At 57.8% G+C, this 16,377-nt stretch overlaps 2 protein-coding genes across 2 annotated transcripts in view; both read left to right on the top strand.

Annotated features, from left to right (window-relative positions):
* Positions 1–16,377, top strand: part of LOC145338768 (haptoglobin-like) — an 82,585-nt gene that overhangs the window by 49,802 nt on the left and 16,406 nt on the right. The gene's annotated exons all lie outside the window — the stretch shown is intronic.
* On the top strand, positions 663–14,974 carry LOC145338759 (haptoglobin-like). The gene is made up of 6 exons (XM_080183148.1): positions 663–668; positions 3,954–4,038; positions 5,034–5,066; positions 12,948–13,082; positions 13,640–13,714; positions 14,189–14,974. The coding sequence occupies exons 1-6, from the start codon at positions 663–665 to the stop codon at positions 14,962–14,964; spliced, it is 1,110 nt and encodes a 369-aa protein (XP_080039274.1). The 3' UTR covers positions 14,965–14,974.

Raw genomic sequence — 16,377 nt, forward strand, 5'->3', positions numbered from 1 at the left:
AGTGTGAGTGCTGAGGGAGCACCGCACTGTGGGAGTGTGAGTGCTGAGGGAGCACCGCACTGTGGGAGTGTGAGTGCTGAGGGAGCGCCGCACTGTGGGAGTGTGAGTGCTGAGGGAGTGCCGCACTGTGGGAGGGTCAGTGCTGAGGGAGCGCCGCACTGTGGGAGTGTGAGTGCTGCGGGAGCGCCGCACTGTGGGAGGGTGGGTCCTGAGGGAGCACCGCACTTTGGCGGGTCAGTGCTGAGGGAGCGCCGCACTGTGGGAGGGTCAGTGCTGAGGGAGCGCCGCACTGTAGGAGTGTGAGTGCTGAGGGAGTGCCGCACTGTGGGAGGGTCAGTGCTGAGGGAGCGCCGCACTGTGGGAGGGTCAGTGCTGAGGGAGCGCCGCACTGTGGGAGGGTCAGTGCTGAGGGAGCGCCGCACTGTGGGAGGGTCGGTGCTGAGGGAGCGCCGCACTGTGGGAAGGTCAGTGCTGAGTGAGTGCCGCACTGTGGGAGGGTCAGTGCTGAGGGAGCACCGCACTGTGGGAGGGTCGGAGCTGAGGGAGTGCCGCACTGTGGGAGTTTGTCTCCAGGATAGGTTTGTTCCTGGAACAGGTTCTAACAATGTTTAATTTCAATCTTTTGCTGTAACCAGGGTTTGCCATTGACCCCAGGGGATACGATGGCGGTGAGTGTTCTTACAATGTTAGTTACTCTGGGCTCTGAGCAGATCTTGATGTGTATCTGAATAAGGGTGGTTTATATTGGATTTGCGGTGCTGAGGGAGCGCCTCACTGTGGGAGGGTCAGTGCTGAGGGAGCGCCGCACTTTGGGAGGGTCAGTGCTGAGGGAGCACCGCACTGTGGGAGGGTCAGTGCTGAGGGAGCGCCGCACTGTGGGAGGATCAGTGCTGAGGGAGCGCCGCACTGTTGGAGGGCCAGTGCTGAGGGAGCGCCGCACTGTTGGAGGTTCAGTGCTGAGGGAGCACCGCACTGTTGGAGGGTCAGTGCTGAGGGAGCTCCGCACTTGTGGGAGGGACAGTGCTGAGGGAATGCCGCACTGTTGGAGGGTCGTTGCAGAGGGAGCACCGCACTGTGGGAGGGACAGTGCTGCGGGAGCGCCACACTGCGGGAGGGTCAGTGCTGAGGGAGCACCGCACTGCGGGAGTGTCGGTGCTGAGGGAGCGCCACACTGTGGGAGGGTCAGTGCTGAGTGAGTACCGCACTGTGGGAGGGTCAGTGCTGAGGGAGTGCCGCACTGTGGGAGGGTCGGAGCTGAGGGAGCGCCGCACTGTGGGAGGGTCAGTGCTGAGGGAGTGCCGCACTGTGGGAGGGTCAGTGCTGAGGGAGCGCCGCACTGTGGGAGGGTCAGTGCTGAGGGAGCGCCGCACTGTGGGAGGGTCGGTGCTGAGGGAGTGCCGCACTGTGGGAGGGTCAGTGCTGAGGGAGCGCCGCACTGTGGGAGGGTCAGTGCTGAGGGAGCTCCGCACTGTGGGAGGGTCAGTGCTGAGGTAGCGCCGCACTGTGGGAGGGTCAGTGCTGATTGAGCGCCGCACTGTGGGAGGGTCAGTGCTGAGCGAGCACCGCACTGTGGCAGGGTCAGTGCTGAGCGAGCACCGCACTGTGGGAGGGTCAGTGCTGAGGGAGCACCGCACTGTGGCAGGGTCAGTGCTGAGCGAGCACCGCACTGTGGGAGGGTCAGTGCTGAGGGAGCACCGCACTGTGGGAGGGTCAGTGCTGAGTGCGTGCCGCACTGTGGGAGTTTGTCTACAGGATAAGTTCATTCCTGGAACAGGTTCTAACAATGTTTTATTTCAATATTTTGTTTTAACCAGGTTCTACGATTGAGCCCACGGGGCACCATGTCAGTGAGTGTTTTTACGATGTTAGTTACTCTGGGCTCTGTGGAGATCTTGATGTGTATCTGAATAAGGGTGGTTTATGTTGGATTCGCAGTGCTGAGGGATCGCCGCACTGCAGGAGGGTCAGTGCTGAGAGAGCGCCGCACTGTGGGAGGGTCAGTGCTGAGGGAGCGCCGCACTGTGGGAGGGTCAGTGCTGAGGGAGCGCCGCACTGTGGGAGGGTCAGTGCTGAGGGAGCGTCGCAATGTGGGAGGGTCAGTGCTGAGGGAGCGCCGCACTGTTGGAGGGTCAGTGCGGAGGGAGCTCCGCACTGTGGGAGGGTCAGTTATGAGGGAGTGCCGCACTGAGGGAGGGTCAGTGCTCAGGGAGCGCCGCACTTGTGGGAGGGAGAGTGCTGAGGGAATGCGACACTGTGGGAGGGTCGGTGCTGAGGGAGTGCCGCACTGAGGGAGGGTTGGTGCTGAAGGAGCTCCGCACTGTGGAAGGGTCAGTGCTGAGTGAGTGCCGCACTGTGGGATGGACAGTGCTGAGGGAGTGCCGCACTGTGGGAGGGTCGGTGCTGAGGGAGCGCCGCACTGAGGGAGGGTTGGTGCTGAAGGAGCTCCGCACTGTGGAAGGGTCAGGGCTGAGTGAGTGCCGCACTGTGGGATGGACAGTGCTGAGGGAGTGCCGCACTGTGGGAGGGTCGGTGCTGAGGGAGCGCCGCACTGGGGAGGGTCAGTGCTGAGGGAGCGCCGCACTGTGGCAGGGTCAGTGCCGAGGGAGCGCCGCACTGTGGGAGGGTCAGTGCCGAGGGAGCGCCGCACTGTGGGAGGGTCAGTGCCGTGGGAGCGTCGCACTGTGGGAGGGTCAGTGCTGAGGGAGCGCCGCACTGTGGGAGGGTCAGTGCTGAGGGAGCGCCGCACTGTGGGAGGGTCAGTGAGGAGGGAGCGCCGCACTGTGGGAGGGTCAGTGCCGAGGGAGCGCCGCACTGTGGGAGGGTCAGTGCTGATGGAGCGCCGCACTGTGGGAGGGTCAGTGCTGAGGGAGCGCCGCACTGTGGGAGGGTCGGTGCTGAGGGAGCACCGCACTGTGGCAGGGTTAGTGCTGAGGGAGCACTGCACTGTGGGAGGGTCAGTGCTGAGGGAGCGCCGCACTGTTGGAGGGTCAGTGCTGAGGGAGCGCCGCACTGTTGGAGGGTCAGTGCGGAGGGAGCTCCGCACTGTGGGAGGGTCAGTTATGAGGGAGTGCCGCACTGAGGGAGGGTCAGTGCTCAGGGAGCGCCGCACTTGTGGGAGGGTCAGTGCTGAGGGAATGTGACACTGTGGGAGGGTCGGTGCTGAGGGAGCACCGCACTGTTGGTGGGTCAGTGCTGAGGGAGCTCCGCACTTGTGGGAGCGACAGTGCTGAGGGAATGCCGCACTGTTGGAGGGTCAGTGCTGAGGGAGCACCGCACTGTTGGAGGGTCAGTGCTGAGGGAGCTCCGCACTTGTGGGAGGGACAGTGCTGAGGGAGCACCGCACTGTGGGAGGGTCAGTGCTGAGGGAACCGCCGCACTGTGGGATGGTCGTTGCAGAGGGAGCACCGCACTGTGGGAGGGACAGTGCTGAGGGAGCACCGCACTGTGGAAGGGGTCGCTGCTGCGTGAGCGCCGCACTGCGGGAGTGTCGGTGCTGAGGGAGCGCCACACTGTGGGTGGGTCAGTGCTGAGGGAGCGCCGCACTGTGGGAGGGTCAGTGCTGAGAGAGCGCCGCACTGTGGGAGGGTCAGTGCTGAGGGAGCGCCGCACTGTGGGAGGGTCAGTGCTGAGGGAGCTCCGCACTGTGGGAGGGTCAGTGCTGAGGGAGCGCCGCACTGTGGGAGGGTCAGTGCTGAGTGAGCGCCGCACTGTGGGAGGGTCAGTGCTGAGGAGTGCCGCACTGTGGGAGGGTCAGTGCTGAGGTAGCGCCGCACTGTGGGAGGGTCAGTGCTGAGAGAGCACCGCACTGTGGGAGGGTCAGTGCTGAGGGAGCACCGCACTGTGGGAGGGTCAGTGCTGAGTGAGTGCCGCACTGTGGGAGTTTTTCTACAGGATAAGTTCATTCCTGGAACAGGTTCTAACAATGTTTTATTGCAATCTTTTGTTTTTAACAGGTTCTACGATTGAGCCCACGGGGCACCACGACTGTGAGTGTTTTTGCGATGTTAGTTATTCTGGGCTCTGTGGAGATCTTGATGTGTATCTGAATAAGGGTGGTTTATGTTGGATTCGCAGTGCTGAGGGAGCGCCGCACTGCAGGAGGGTCGGTGCTGAGGGAGCGCCGCACTGTGGGAGGGTCAGTGCTGAGGGAGCGCCGCACTGTGGGAGGGTCAGTGCTGAGGGAGCGCCGCACTGTTGGAGGGTCAGTGCTGAGGGAGCGCCGCACTGTTGGAGGGTCAGTGCGGAGGGAGCTCCGCACTGTGGGAGGGTCAGTTATGAGGGAGTGCCGCACTGAGGGAGGGTCAGTGCTCAGGGAGCGCCGCACTTGTGGGAGGGTCAGTGCTGAGGGAATGTGACACTGTGGGAGGGTCGGTGCTGAGGGAGCGCCGCACTGTGGGAGGGTCGGTGCTGAGGGAGCGCCGCACTGAGGGAGGGTTGGTGCTGAAGGTGCTCCGCACTGTGGAAGGGTCAGTGCTGAGTGAGTGCCGCACTGTGGGATGGACAATGCTGAGGGAGTGCCGCACTGTGGGAGGGTCGGTGCTGAGGGAGCGCCGCACTGTGGGAGGGTCGATGCTGAGGGAGCTCCGCACTGCGGGTGGGTCAGTGCTGAAGTAGCGCCGCACTATGGGAGGGTTGGTGCTGAGTGAGTGCTGCACTGTGGGAGGGTCAGTGTTGAGTGAGTGCCGCACTGTGGGAGGGTCAGTCCTGAGGGAGCGCTGCACTGTGGGAGGGTCAGTGCTGAGGGAGTGCCGCACTGTGGGAGGGCCGATGCTGACGGAGCGCCGCACTGTGGGATGGCCAGTGCTGTGGGTGTGCCGCACTGTGGGAGGGTCGGTGCTGAGGGAACGCCGCACTGTGGGAGGGTTGGTGTTGAGGGAGCGCCGCAGTGTGGGAGGGTCAGTGTTGAGGGAGCGCCGCACTGTGGGAGGGTCAGTGCTGAGGGAGCGCCGCACTGTGGGAATAACTTCCCAGGGAAGGGTGGATTTTGGGAACTGGGTCTAACAGTGTTTTATTTCCATCTATTTTTTATCCAGTTGATGAAGCTGAGGATATCACACACAAGGATGGTGAGTGTGTTTGCAATGTTTCGTATTCTGGGCTCTCTGGAGATCTGGCTTTGCAGAATGAACCTGGACAAGTGTCGGATCTCTCTGTGGGGGAGTATTTGGGGAATAGTGATCATAACTCTGTCGCCTTCACACTCGCACTCGAGGGAACTGGGACGAAGCTATCTTGGGAAGTTTTCACCTGGAGTGAGGGAAATATGAAGCCATCAGGCAGGAAATTCGAGGCGGAAATTGCTGCACTGTGGGAGGGTCAGTGCTGAGGGAGTGCCGCGCTGTGGGAGGGTCAGTGCTGAGGGAGCGCCGCACTGTGGGAGGGTCAGTGCTGAGGGAGCGCCGCACTGTGGGAGGGTCAGTGCTGAGGGAGCGCCGCACTGTGGGAGGGTCAGTGCTGAGGGAGCGCCGCACTGTGGGAGGGCCAGTGCTGAGGGAGCGCCGCACTGTGGGAGGGTCGGTGCTGAGTTAGCGCCGCACTGTGGGAGTTGTCTCTCCGATAAGTTTGTTCCTGGAACAGGTTCGGCCAGTGTTTTATCTCAATCTTTTGTTTGAACCAGGTTCTATTGTTGACCCCAGGGGGCACCATGGCGGTGAGTGTTTTTACAATGTTAGTTACTCTGGGCTCTGAGGAGATCTTGATGTGTATCTGAATAAGTGTGGTTAAGGTTGGGTTCGCAGCGCTGAGGGAGCGCTGCACTGTGGGAGGGTCAGCGCTGAGGGACCGTTGCACTGTGGGAGGTCAGTGCTGAGAGAGCGCCGCACTGTGGGAGGTCCAGTGCTGAGGGAGCGCCGCACTGTGGGAGGGTCAGCGCTGAGGGACTGTCGCACTGTGGGAGGTCAGTGCTGAGGGAGCGCCGCACTGTGGGAGGGTCAGTGCTGAGGGAGCGTCGCACTGTCGGAGGGTCAGTGCTGAGGAAGGACCGCACTGTCGGACGGTCAGTGCTCAGGGAGCGCCGCACTGCAGGAGCGTCAGTGCTGAGGGAACGCCGTACTGTGGGAGGGTCGGTGCTGAGGGAGCGCTGCACTGTGGGTGGGTCAGTGCTGAGGGAGCGCTGCACTGTGGGAGGGTCAGTGGTCAGGGAGCGCCGCACTGTGGGAGGGTCAGTGCTGAGGGAGGTCCGCACTGTGGGAGGGTCAGTGCTGAGGGAGGGCCGCACTGTGGGAGGGTCAGTGGTCAGGGAGCGCCGCACTGTGGGAGGGGTCAGTGCTGAGGGAGGGCCGCACTGTGGGTGGGTCAGTGCTGAGGGAGCGCCGCCTGTGAGAGGGTCAGTGCTGAGGGAGCGCCGCACTGTGGGAGGGTCAGTGCTGAGGGAGCGCCGCACTGTGGGAGGGTCAGTGCTGAGGATCTCTGCACTGTGGGAGGGTCAGTGCTGAGGGAGCGCCGCACTGTGGGAGGGTCAGTGCTGAGGGAGCTCTGCACTGTGGGAGGGTCAATGCTGAGGGAGCACCGCAATGTGGGAGGGTCAGTGCTGAGGGAGCTGAGGAAATGGCAAATGGAATTTATTGTTGGCAAGTGTGAGGTGGTCCACTTTTGTAGGAAAATGTAGGAAGGACTATTACTTACGAGGCGAAAAACTGCAGCAGGCGACGGTGCAGAGGACCTCGGGGTCCTTGTGCATGAGTCGCAAAAACCCAGCTTGCAGGTGCAGCAGGTGGTCAGGAAGGTGAATGGGATGCTGGCCTTCATAGCGAGGGGAATTGAATATAAAAGTAGGGAGGTCTTGCTGCAGCTGTATAGGGCATTGGTGAGGCCGTAACTGGAGTACTGTGTGCAGTTTTGTCGCCGTACTTACGCAAGGATATTTTGGCCTTGGAGGGAGTGCAGAGGAGGTTTACTAGGCTGATACCGGAGTTGAAGGGTTGAGCTATGAGGAGAGTCTGAATAAACTGGGCTTGTACTCGTTAGAGTTTAGAAGAATGAGGGGAGATCTCATTGAGACGTATAAGATGATGAATGGATGGATAGGATAGAGGTGGAGAGACTCTCCCGCTCAGAAAGGATAGTAAGACTAGGGGGCACAGCCTCAAGATAAAGGGGGGGCGGTTAGAACGGAGTTGAGGAGGAACTTCTTCACTCAAAAGGGTGGTGAATCTCTGGAATTCTCTGCCCGTTGAAGTGGTGGAGGCTGCCTCGCTAAATATTTTTAAGAAGCGGGTTGATGGGTTTTTTGATAGGAGAGGGGGATTAAGGGTTATGGGGAGAGGGCGGGAAAGTGGAACTGAGCCACGACAGATCAGCCATGATCTTATTGAATGGCGGGGCAGGCTCGAAGGGCTGGATGGCTGACTCCTGCTCCTATTTCTTATGTTCTTATGAGCTCTGCACTGTGGGAGGGTCAGTGCTGAGGGAGCTCTGCACTGTGGGAGGGTCAGTGCTGAGGGAGCTCTGCACTGTGGGAGGGTCAATGCTGAGGGAGCGCCGCACTGTAGGAGTGTGAGTGCTGAGGGAGTACCGCACTGTGGGAGGGTAAGTGCTGAGTGAGCGCCGCACTGTGGAGGGTTGCTGCTGAGGGAGCGCGGCACTGCGGGATTTGTCTCTAGGATTTGGTCATACCTGTCACAGGTTCTAACAATGTTTTATTTCCAATCTTTTGTTTTAACCAGGTTTTCACATTCGCCACAGGGAGGGAAGTTGAGGGTGAGTGTTTTTGCAATTTTTATTGCTCTGGGTTCTGAGTGGATCCTGATGTGTATCTGAATAAGGATGATTATATTGGATTGGCAGTGCTGAGGGAGCACCGCACTGTGGGAGGGTAAGTGCTGAGGGAGCGCCACACAGTGGGAGGGTCAGGCTGAGGGAGCGCCACACAGTGGGAGGTCAGTGCTGAGGGAGCGCCACACAGGGGAGGGTCAGTGCTGAGGGAGCGCCACCAGTGGGAGGGTCAGTGCTGAGGGAGTGCCACACTGTGGGAGGGACAGTGCTGAGGGAGCGCCACACTGTGGGAGGGTCAGTGCTGAGGGAGTGCCACACTGTGGGAGGGTCAGTGCTGAGGGAGCGCCGCACTGTGGGAGGGTCAGTGCTGAGGGAGCGCCACACAGTGGGAGGGTCAGTGCTGAGGGAGCGCCACACAGTGGGAGGGTCAGTGCTGAGGGAGTGCCACACTGTGGGAGGGACAGTGCTGAGGGAGCACCACACTGTGGGAGGGTCAGTGCTGAGGGAGTGCCACACTGTGGGAGGGTCAGTGCTGAGGGAGCGCCACACTGTGGGAGGGTCAGTGCTGAGGGAGCTGTGCACTGTGGGAGGGTCAGTGCTGAGGGAGCGCCGCACTGTGGGAGGGTCAGTGCTGAGGGAGTGCCACACTGTGGAGGGTCAGTGCTGAGGGAGTGCCACACTGGGGAGGGTCAGTGCTGAGGGACGCCACACTGTGGGAGGGTCAGTGCTGAGGGAGCACCACACTGTGGGAGGGTCAGTGCTGAGGGAGCACCACACTGTGGGAGGGTCAGTGCTGTGGGAGCGTCGCACTGTGGGAGGGTCAGTGCTGAGGGAGCGCCGCACTGTGGGAGGGTCAGTGCTGAGGGAGCGCCACACTGTGGGAGGGTCAGTGCTGAGGGAGCGCTGCACTGTGGGAGGGTCAGTGCTGAGGGAGCGCCACACTGTGGGAGGGTCAGTGCTGAGGGAGCGCCACACTGTGGGAGGGTCAGTGCTGAGGGAGCGCCGCACTGTGGGAGGGTCAGTGCTGAGGGAGCGCCACACTGTGGGAGGGTCAGTGCTGAGGGAGCGCCACACTGTGGGAGGGTCAGTGCTGAGGGAGCGCCACACAGTGGGAGGGTCAGTGCTGAGGGAGCGCCGCACTGTGGGAGGGTCAGTGCTGAGGGAGCACTGTACTGTGAAGTTTGATGAGGACTTGTATGTTGAGGTAGTGTGGGCGGAGATTAGAAATAGGAGAGGGGAGGTCACCCTGTTGGGAGTCTTTTATAGACCTCCAAAAAGTTCTAGAGAGGTTGAGGAAAGGATTGCGGAGACGATCCTGGTTCGGAGTGAAAGTAATAGGGTAATTGTTATGGGGGATTTTAACTTTACTAATATTGATTGGAATTTTTATAGCTCTAGCTCGTTAGAGGGGTCAGTTTTTGTACAAAGTGTGCAGGAAGGTTTTTTGACTCAGTATGTAGATAGGCCAACTAGAGGTGAGGCTATATTGGATTTGGTGCTGGGAAATGAGCCAGACCAGGTGTTAGACTTGGAAGTTGGTGTGCATTTTGGTGATAGTGACCACAATTCGGTTACGTTCACCTTAGTGATGGAAAGGGATAGGCATGAACCTCGGGCCACTGGTTTTAGCTGGGGGAAGTATAATTATGAGGCTATTAGGAGAGAATTAGGAAGCATAGGTTGGACTAGGAGATTACAGGGACTGGGAACGTCCGAAATGTGGAGTTTTTTCAAGGAGCAGCTACTGCGAGTCCGTGATAGGTATGTCCCTGTCAGGCAAGGAGGAATTGGTAGGGCTAGGGAACCGTGGTGCACCAAAAAAGTTGATTCGTTGGCTAAAAAGAAAAAGGAGGCTTATGTTCGGATGAGACGTGAGGGCTCGGGTAGTGCACTAGAAAGCTTTAGATTGGCTAGGAGGGAGTTGAAGAGTGAGCTAAGAAGGGCTAAAAAAGGACATGAGAAGACTTTGGCTGATAGGGTTAAGGAGAATCCTAAGGCGTTCTATAGGTATGTCAAGAACAGAAGGTTGGTTAGGGCAAGATTAGGGCCAGTTATAGACAGCAGAGGGAAGTTACGTGTGGAACCGGAGGAGATTGGAGAGGCATTGAACCAATATTTCTCTTCGGTGTTCACGCAGGGGGACATGGATATAGCTGAGGAGGACACTGGGTTGCAGGGGAGTAGAATTGACAGTGTTACAGTTGATAAGGAGGATGTGCTGGATATTCTGGAGGGTTTGAAAATAGATAAGTCCCCTGGTCCGGATGGGATTTACCCCAGGATTCTCTGGGAGGCAAGAGAAGTGATTGCAGAGCCTCTGGCTCTGATCTTCAGGTCGTCGTTGGCCTCTGGTATAGTACCGGAAGATTGGAGGTTAGCGAATGTTGTCCCATTGTTTAAGAAGGGGAACAGAGACTTCCCCGGGAATTATAGACCGGTGAGTCTCACTTCTGTTTTGGGCAAGGTTTTAGAAAAAATCATTAGGGATAGGATTTATAGTTATTTGGAGAGTAATAAATTGATTGGAGATAGTCAGCATGGTTTTGTGGGGGGTAGGTGGTGCCTTACTAACCTTATTGAGTTTTTTGAGAAAGTGACCAAAGAGGTAGATGGGGGTAAGGCAGTGGACGTGGTGTATATGGATTTTAGTAAGGCGTTTGATAAGGTTCACCATGGTAGGCTTCTGCAGAAATTGCAGATGTATGGGATTGGGGATGATCTAGGTCATTGGATCAGGAATTGGCTAGCGGATAGGAGACAGAGGGTGGTGGTTGATGGTAAATATTCATCACAGAGTTCGGTTACGAGTGGTGTGCCTCAGGGATCTGTTTTGGGGCTACTGCTGTTTGTAATTTTTATTAATGATCTGGATGAGGGTATAGTTGGGTGGATTAGTAAATTTGCTGATGACACCAAAGTCGGAGGTGTGGTAGATTGTGAGGAAGGGTGTCATAGTTTGCAGGGTGACTTAGACAGGTTGCAGAGCTGGGCCGAGAGGTGGCGGATGGAGTTTAATGCGGAGAAGTGTGAGGTAATTCACTTTGGTAGGAATAACAGATGTGTTGAGTATAGGGCTAACGGGAGGACTTTGAATAGTGTAGATGTACAGAGGGATCTAGGTGTATGTGTACATAGATCCCTGAAAGTTGGGAATCAAGTAGATAAGGTTGTTAAGAAGGCATACGGTGTCTTGGCGTTTATTGGTAGGGGGATTGAATTTAGGAGTCGCAGCGTCATGTTGCAACTGTACACAACTCTGGTGCGGCCGCACTTGGAGTATTGTGTGCAGTTCTGGTCCCCACATTACAGGAAGGATGTGGAGGCTTTGGAGAGGGTGCAGAGGAAGTTTACCAGGATGTTGCCTGGTATGGAGGGGAGGTCCTATGAGGAGAGACTGAGGGATTTGAGGTTGTTTTTGCTGGAAAGAAGGCGGATAAGAGGGGATCTTAATGAAACATATAAGATGATTAGAGGTTTAGATATGGTGGGTAGTGATAGCCTTTTTCCTCGGTTGGAGAAAGCTAGCACGAGGGGGCATGGCTTTAAATTAAGGGGGGGTAGTTATAGGACGGATGTCAGGGGTAGGTTCTTTACCCAGAGGGTGGTGAGGGATTGGAATGCCCTGCCTGCTGCAGTTGTAAATGCGCCTAGTTTGGGGGCGTTTAAGAGATCCGTGGATAGGCTTATGGACGAAAAGGGATTGGTTTACATTAGTGGGTCATTGCTTTTTAACTGGTCGGCGCAACATCGTGGGCCGAAGGGCCTGTTCTGCGCTGTAATGTTCTATGTTCTATGTTCTATGTCTCCCTATCCCCTCATTTCGATCCACACTCAGAGCACAGATCCCGTCTCCCTCTCCCCTGCGATATTTCACACTCGGAGCACAGATCCCGTCTCCCTCTCACCTGAGATATTTCACACTCGGAGCACAGATCCCGTCTCCCTCTCCCCTCAGTTATTTCACACTCGGAGCACAGTTCCCGTCTCCCTCTCCCCTCAGATATTTCACACTCGGAGCCCAGTTCCCTTCTCCCTATCCCCTCGATAAGACCCACACTCGGTGTACATTTCCCGTCTCCCTATTCCGTCGATTCGACCAAACTCGGAGAACAGTTCCCGTCTCCCTATCCCCTCAATTACACCCACACTCGGAGGGCCGTTCCGGTCTCCCTATCCCCTCAGTTAGGCCACATTCGGAGTACAGTTCCCATCTCCCAATCCCCTCGGTTAGACCCACACTCGGAGCACAGTTCCCGTCTCCCTATCCCCTCAGTTATTTCACACTCGGAGCACAGTTCCCGTCTCCCTATCCCCTCGGTTACACCCAGACTCAGAGCACAGTTCCCGTCTCTCTATCCCTCGGTTAGACCCACACTCGGAGCACAGTTCCCGTCTCCCTGCACCCTCGGTTAGACCCTCACTCGGAACACAGTTCCCGTCTCCCTATCCCCTCAGTTAGAGCCACACTCCGAGCACAGTTCCTACCTCCCTATCCCCTCGGTTAGACCCACACTCGGAGCACAGTTCCCGACTCGCTATCCCCTCGGTTAGAGCCACACTCGGAGCACAGTTCCCCTCTCCCTTTCCCCTCGGTTAGACCCACACTCGGGGCACAGTTCCCGTCTCCCTATCCCATCGATTAGACCACACTCAGAGCACAGTTCCCCTCTCCGTTTCCCCTCGGTTAGGCGCACACTCTGAGCACAGTTCCTATCTCCCCATCCGCTCGATTAGACCACACTCGGAGCACAGTTCCTGTCTCCCTATACCCTCGGTTAGACCCATACTCAGAGCACAGTTCACGTCTCCCGATCCCCTCAATTAGACCCACACTTGGAGCACAGTTCCCATCTCCCTATCCCCTCAATTAGACCCACACTCGGAGCCCAGTTCCCCTCTCCATATCCCCTCGATTAGACCCACACTCGGGGAATAGTTCCAGTCTCCCTATCCCCTTGGTTAGACGCAATCTCGGAGCACAGTTCCCGTCTCCCTATCCCCTCGGTTAGACCCACACTCGGAGCACAGTTCCCGTCTCCCTATCCCGACTGAGGAAAGATTAGAGGGGGGAGCGGTGAGATTGTGGGGCTGGGGTTAAAATTCGGTCAAGCAATGGCCGATCGAAGGGGAGAGCAGGAATTGGACGGGCAGAAGGTCCTGTTTGAATCCTGCGTTGGTTCGATCTCAGTGTCCCAGATTGAGGAATTCTCCTTCCCTCCCTTTCTATCTCTCAGTTTCGTGCGGCGTTCCGAAGGATATCGAACACGGACACTTTGAATACGTGACGACGCACGGGGTCATGTCGTATCTCTCTGCGATCAAATATACTTGTGACGCAAACTACCACGAAAGAGATTTCAGCGATGAAGGTGGGTTCGAGAAATCTGTCCACAGACAGAGCTGAGGGAGCACCGCACTGTGGGAGGGTCAGTGCTGAGGGAGCACCGCACTGTGGGAGGGTCAGTGCTGAGGGAGCGCCGCACTGTGGGAGGGTCAGTGTTGAGGGAGCGCCGCACTGTGGGAGGGTCAGTGCTGAGGGAGCACCGCACTGTGGGATGGTCAGTGCTGAGGGAGCACCGCACTGTGGGAGGGTCAGTGCTGAGGGAGCGCCGCACTGTGGGAGGGTCAGTGCTGAGGGAGCACCGCACTGTGGGAGGGTCAGTGCTGAGGGAGCACCGCACTGTGGGATGGTCAGTGCTGAGGGAGCACCGCACTGTGGGAGGGTCAGTGCTGAGGGAGCACCGCACTGTGGGAGGGTCAGTGCTGAGGGAGCACCGCACTGTGGGAGGGTCAGTGCTGAGGGAGCGCCGCACTGTGGGAGGGTGAGTGCTGAGTGGGTGATGGGCTCTGCGGGGGAGTGTGGGGTGGGTACCGGGGGATATATCAGTTTGCTGTGCTGCACTCTAACCCCTGTTGTGCTGTCTAGGTGTTTATGTCTGTACGATCGAAGGGAAATGGAGAAACACTGACCTTGATTTTGAAATCCCTACATGCGAGCCAGGTACAGAATCATATTTACTCTGTCTGCCTTCCATCAGGGACCCCTGTTACACAGGGAGACTCTCTCTGCCTCTGCGTCTCTCTCTGTCTCTCTCTCTGTCTCCCTCTCTCTCTCTGTCTCTCTCTCTCTGTCAGTCTTTCTGTCTGTCTCTCTCTCTCTCTCTCTCTCTGTCTCTCTCTCTCTGTCTCTCTCTCTCTCTCTCTCTGTCTGTCTGTCTCTCTCACTGTCTCTCTCTCAGTCTCTTTCTCTCTTTCTCTCACTTTCTCTCTCTGTCTCTCTCTCTGTCTCTGTCTCTCTCTCTCTGCCTCTCTGTCTCTGTATTTGTCTCTGTCTCTCTCTGTCTCTCTCTCCGTCTCTCTCTGTCTCTGTCTCTCTGTCTCTGTCTCTGTCTCTCTCTCTCTGTCTCTCTCTCTCTCTGTCTCTCTCGGTGAGGGGTCAGTCTGATGTTCTCTCTCCCTCTCTCTCTCTCTCTAGTTCTCTGTGGCCGTCCCGTGGTCCATTTGGAGACCCACCAGCGGGTGGTGGGGGGCCGGATGGTGGTGAACGGAGCCTCTCCTTGGAGCATGCTGCTGCGGGGGGCCGATGGGGAGATCATCGACGGGGCACTGATTGCCCACCAGTGGATGCTGACCAGCGCCCACGCCCTCCAGGGAGAGGGGCGCTCGGAGGCAGAGATCAAGGCCAATTTCCATGCCTACGTGGGCATGGAGGATGCCCGGGAAATGGACAGTGCCCACGAGGTCCACATCGACAAGATCTTCACCCACCCAAAGACCAAGGATGCCGTGGTCTACAGCAACGACCTGGCCCTGGTCAAACTCAAGGAGAACATCACCTACTCCAATCATATCATGCCCATCTGCCTGCCCGCGCACGACCTGGCTGCCCCGGGCAAGGTGGGCCACCTGGCGGGCTGGGGGATGGGCGTGGAGCTGAAGCCCGCCACCCACCTGCTGTACGTGGAGCTGGGGATGGCCAACGCCAGCCAGTGCCTGCACCAGCTGGCCCAGAAGCAGCCCGGCCTCTTCGCCGAGGACGCCCCCGACCTGTTCTGCACCCAGCGCTCGGCGCTGGAGGAGAACGTGTGCCGGGGGGACCGGGGCGCCACCTTCGTGGTGGAGGAGGGGGGCGTGGAGTACGCCGCCGGCATCCTCTCCTACGACGAGGCCTGTCGGGCCGACACGTACGCCGTTTACACCAATATCTACACCCACCTCGACTGGCTCAAGGAGATCATGGCCAACCATTGAGTTTGAGGCTAAAAATCAGAGCCAGGGGGGTGGGGGGGTTGTGGGGGTGGGGCAGGCACTTCCCTGGCCCCCACCCCCGGTTCCCCAATCACCCCCCACCGCCAACCCCCACCAAAACTTCCAATCCTTCCATTCCCAAGAGCCCCCTTTATCCAAACCCCCCCCAACCCAATCTTTGGCCCACACTGTACGGGACTGGCTAACTCGCTAAATTTTCAATAAAAATCCTCGTTGCAAAATATTCCGTCTCTCACTCTCTCTCTCTCTGGCGATGACGAGGTGGGGAGTCGGGGTGTGGGGGGTAGCATTAGTAAGTTTGACACAGAGAGAGATGGGCCGAGTGGCCAGCAGCGAGGTTAAACACTGAAACCTTCTCCCTTGAGCCGCTGACATTGACACGGCAATGAAGTGCGGGTTACACAGGAAATTGCTTCCCACTGTTGACTCTATCCATACCCTTCATAATCTTATACACCTCCATTAGATCCCCCCTCAGTCGCCGTCTTTCAAGGGAAAACAGCCCCAATTTGCCCAATCTCTCCTCATAACCCAGTCCTTCCGTACCAGGGCAACATCCTGGTAAACCTCCTCTGCACTCTCTCCAGAGTCTCCACGTCCTTCCGGTAGTAAGGCCACCAGAACTGGACGCAGGACTCCAAATGCGGCCTGACCAACGTTCTGTACAACTGCGACATTAGACTCCAGCTCTTATACTCTATCCCCCTTCCTATAAAGGCTAACATCCCATAGGCTTTCTTCACCACCTTCTCCACCTGTACTGCCACCTTCAAAGACTTGTGCACTTGCACCCCCAGGTCTCGCTGCGTTTCTATACTCTTTATAGGCTTACCCTTTATCATGTAACTCCCCCCGACATTATTCCGGCCAAAATGCATCACCTCACGTTTATCCGGATTAAATTCCCTTTGCCATATGTCTGCCCAATATCCCAGCCTATCGATATCCCGTTGTATTCCCAGACACTGCTCCTCACTGCCCGCCAATCCAGACATCTTAGTGTCATCTGCAAATTTGCTGATCACACCACTTACTGCCTCTTCCAAGTCATTTATAGATACTATAAGGACCCCCCCACCCCCACCCACCACACACCCCCCCACAGCCCCCATCCCCCCGACCCCCACCCCCGGACACTCTCCCTTCCACCGTCTTCCCTCGGGGAAAGAGGTACAAAAGTCTGAGGTCACGTCCCGACCGACTCAAGAACGGCTCCTTCCCCGCGTTCGATGTCCTACGTTCAAGGGTCACTCTGGGTCACCCCACGGCACGGAGCCATTCAAGATGGCGGCTCACTGCCAAGGTCAAGGGGAGGTGTGGGGGGTGGGGGGGTGGTGGGGGGAGATGGCTCGATTCTCTCGCTCGCCTGGAGACGGTTCTGGGCTCTGCGGAGTC

The sequence above is a fragment of the Carcharhinus amblyrhynchos genome, unplaced genomic scaffold (assembly GCF_965287045.1).
Source record: "Carcharhinus amblyrhynchos unplaced genomic scaffold, sCarAmb.v2.hapA chromosome_167, whole genome shotgun sequence".
Classification (NCBI taxonomy): Eukaryota; Metazoa; Chordata; class Chondrichthyes; order Carcharhiniformes; family Carcharhinidae; genus Carcharhinus; species Carcharhinus amblyrhynchos.

Excerpts from the sequence above, each read along its gene's own strand:
- LOC145338759 (XM_080183148.1), top strand. Across the intron at positions 5,067-12,947 it reads GGATATCACACACAAGGATG|TTTCGTGCGGCGTTCCGAAG; the intron begins GTGAGTGTGTTT and ends TCTATCTCTCAG. Across the intron at positions 13,715-14,188 it reads AATCCCTACATGCGAGCCAG|TTCTCTGTGGCCGTCCCGTG; the intron begins GTACAGAATCAT and ends CTCTCTCTCTAG.